Source organism: Austrofundulus limnaeus, unplaced genomic scaffold (assembly GCF_001266775.1).
Source record: "Austrofundulus limnaeus strain Quisiro unplaced genomic scaffold, Austrofundulus_limnaeus-1.0 Scaffold476, whole genome shotgun sequence".
Classification (NCBI taxonomy): Eukaryota; Metazoa; Chordata; class Actinopteri; order Cyprinodontiformes; family Rivulidae; genus Austrofundulus; species Austrofundulus limnaeus.
In genome coordinates this window covers 268920-270457 of record NW_013952878.1, presented here as the reverse complement: position 1 = coordinate 270457, position 1538 = coordinate 268920, and the positions used below count along the sequence as shown (strand labels likewise).

The following is a 1538-nucleotide window of genomic DNA, read 5'->3' as shown; positions in this document are numbered from 1 at the left end:
CACAGTTTATATGGAAAGTTTTTATATTTTACAATAACAAGCTGGAATGAAAACAAGCAGAAATGAAATAAAAGTAACAACTTTATACTTCTTGTCTTTTAGAGTAGAAAGTACAGATAACTGTGTGAAAATGTAAGAAATAGAAGTAAAAAAATGCTGAAAAGTAAAGTACAGATACCCAAAATTTCTACTTAAGTACAGTAACGAAGTATTTGTACTTAGTTACTTACAACTCTGTTTATTACCCCCAGGCTGGAAGCCTGAACGATCAGGTTCACTCCATGATATATCTATCTTTGTTCATTGATGACTTTTATTTTGTAATCACCACCACCACCGACCCTATTTCCGGGTAACCGCACTGCGCAGGCGCAAACCGCGCTGCAGTTCACTGCGTTTCCGTAGCCTGTGCTACCTGCTGAGCGCTGCTTGGCTGCTGCTGGAACAGCTCGCGGAAACGACTGGTCCCGACCGAACTGCGTTCAAGCTGGCAGATTACGGTTCGGTACCGGAAAACACTCGCTCGGTCGGCGCTCGTGAGGCGCGTGTTTTCAGACAGTGAGCTGACAGCACTTTGTGTTTAACATGTGAGACGTGAAGGACGTTGTTTAACTGTGCGTTATTTCTGCTAACCAGCAGCTAGCAGCAGCAGCTTGTCTCAATCCAATTAATGGTGGGTCGCTCGATCAGCTGTCCTCGCCCCCAAGCGTCGCGTCGGTTCGGAGGAAAATGAAGAAGTTCAACATTCGGAAGGTGCTGGACGGGTTGACAGCGGCGTCCTCCTCCGCACCTGCTCAGCCCGGCACTTCCAGGGAGAACGACGCCGTCCAGGAGACCCTCCAGTCGGAACACTTCCAGCTGTGTAAGGTAAGACCCGGTAACAACCTGCACCGGTCAGGTGACCGAACAGAACCGGTGTTCTCATCTGAAGCAGCTCGGCTCAGAGGTGCTGATAACAAACTGATGAGGAGTTAACCACAGCTGGTTTCTGTTCTGTGTCTTTATCAAAACGATGATTTAATACCAAACATGGCTCATGTTAATACTGCTGAAATAATCGGAACTGTGTTTATCTTTTACACCAGTGGGTGAATTTAAAGTCCAACACCCACCACAGAGTCCCAAGTGCCCTTAACAGTAGGGCTGTGTATTGGCAAGAATTTGGCGATACGATATATCCCGATATATTGCGATACTATAAGCAAGGTGATATATTGCGATTTTTTTGTCCAAAAATTATGTTGAATAAAAACCTCTTACAGGGGAAAATATTGAAAAACCAAAATTCATTGTCTCAGAAATTTCTAATATTACATAGACATACTTTTGATACATTAACTGTGTTCTTCTTTGTATGTATTTTATTTTATTTGTTTCATATTTCTTATTTCATCCATATTTTCAATTATCAGACTAAATTTGCCAATAAATAGGTTGAAAATATATATTTTTGCAGCTTTTAGTTTTTAATATTAATTTACAATATGGTCACCCAAGACTTAATAATAGCCTCTACCTCAAGAGGTAGAGTAACCAAA

At 41.9% G+C, this 1538-nt stretch overlaps 1 protein-coding gene across 8 annotated transcripts in view; it reads left to right on the top strand.

Annotated features, from left to right (window-relative positions):
- Window positions 1-384: 384 nt before the first annotated feature.
- The window catches only part of LOC106529922 (syntaxin-binding protein 5), a 108537-nt gene continuing 107383 nt past the window's right edge, over window positions 385-1538 (top strand). For 3 of the 8 annotated variants that reach the window (XM_014025445.1, XM_014025446.1, XM_014025444.1), the window contains exon 1: window positions 386-867. In XM_014025445.1, coding sequence (XP_013880899.1) covers window positions 730-867 — 138 coding nt within the window. In that variant the 5' untranslated portion in view covers window positions 386-729. Of the gene's footprint in view, window positions 868-1538 lie in introns of all 8 variants that reach the window. The other 5 variants (XM_014025449.1, XM_014025443.1, XM_014025441.1 and 2 more) reach the window with 5 other exon arrangements.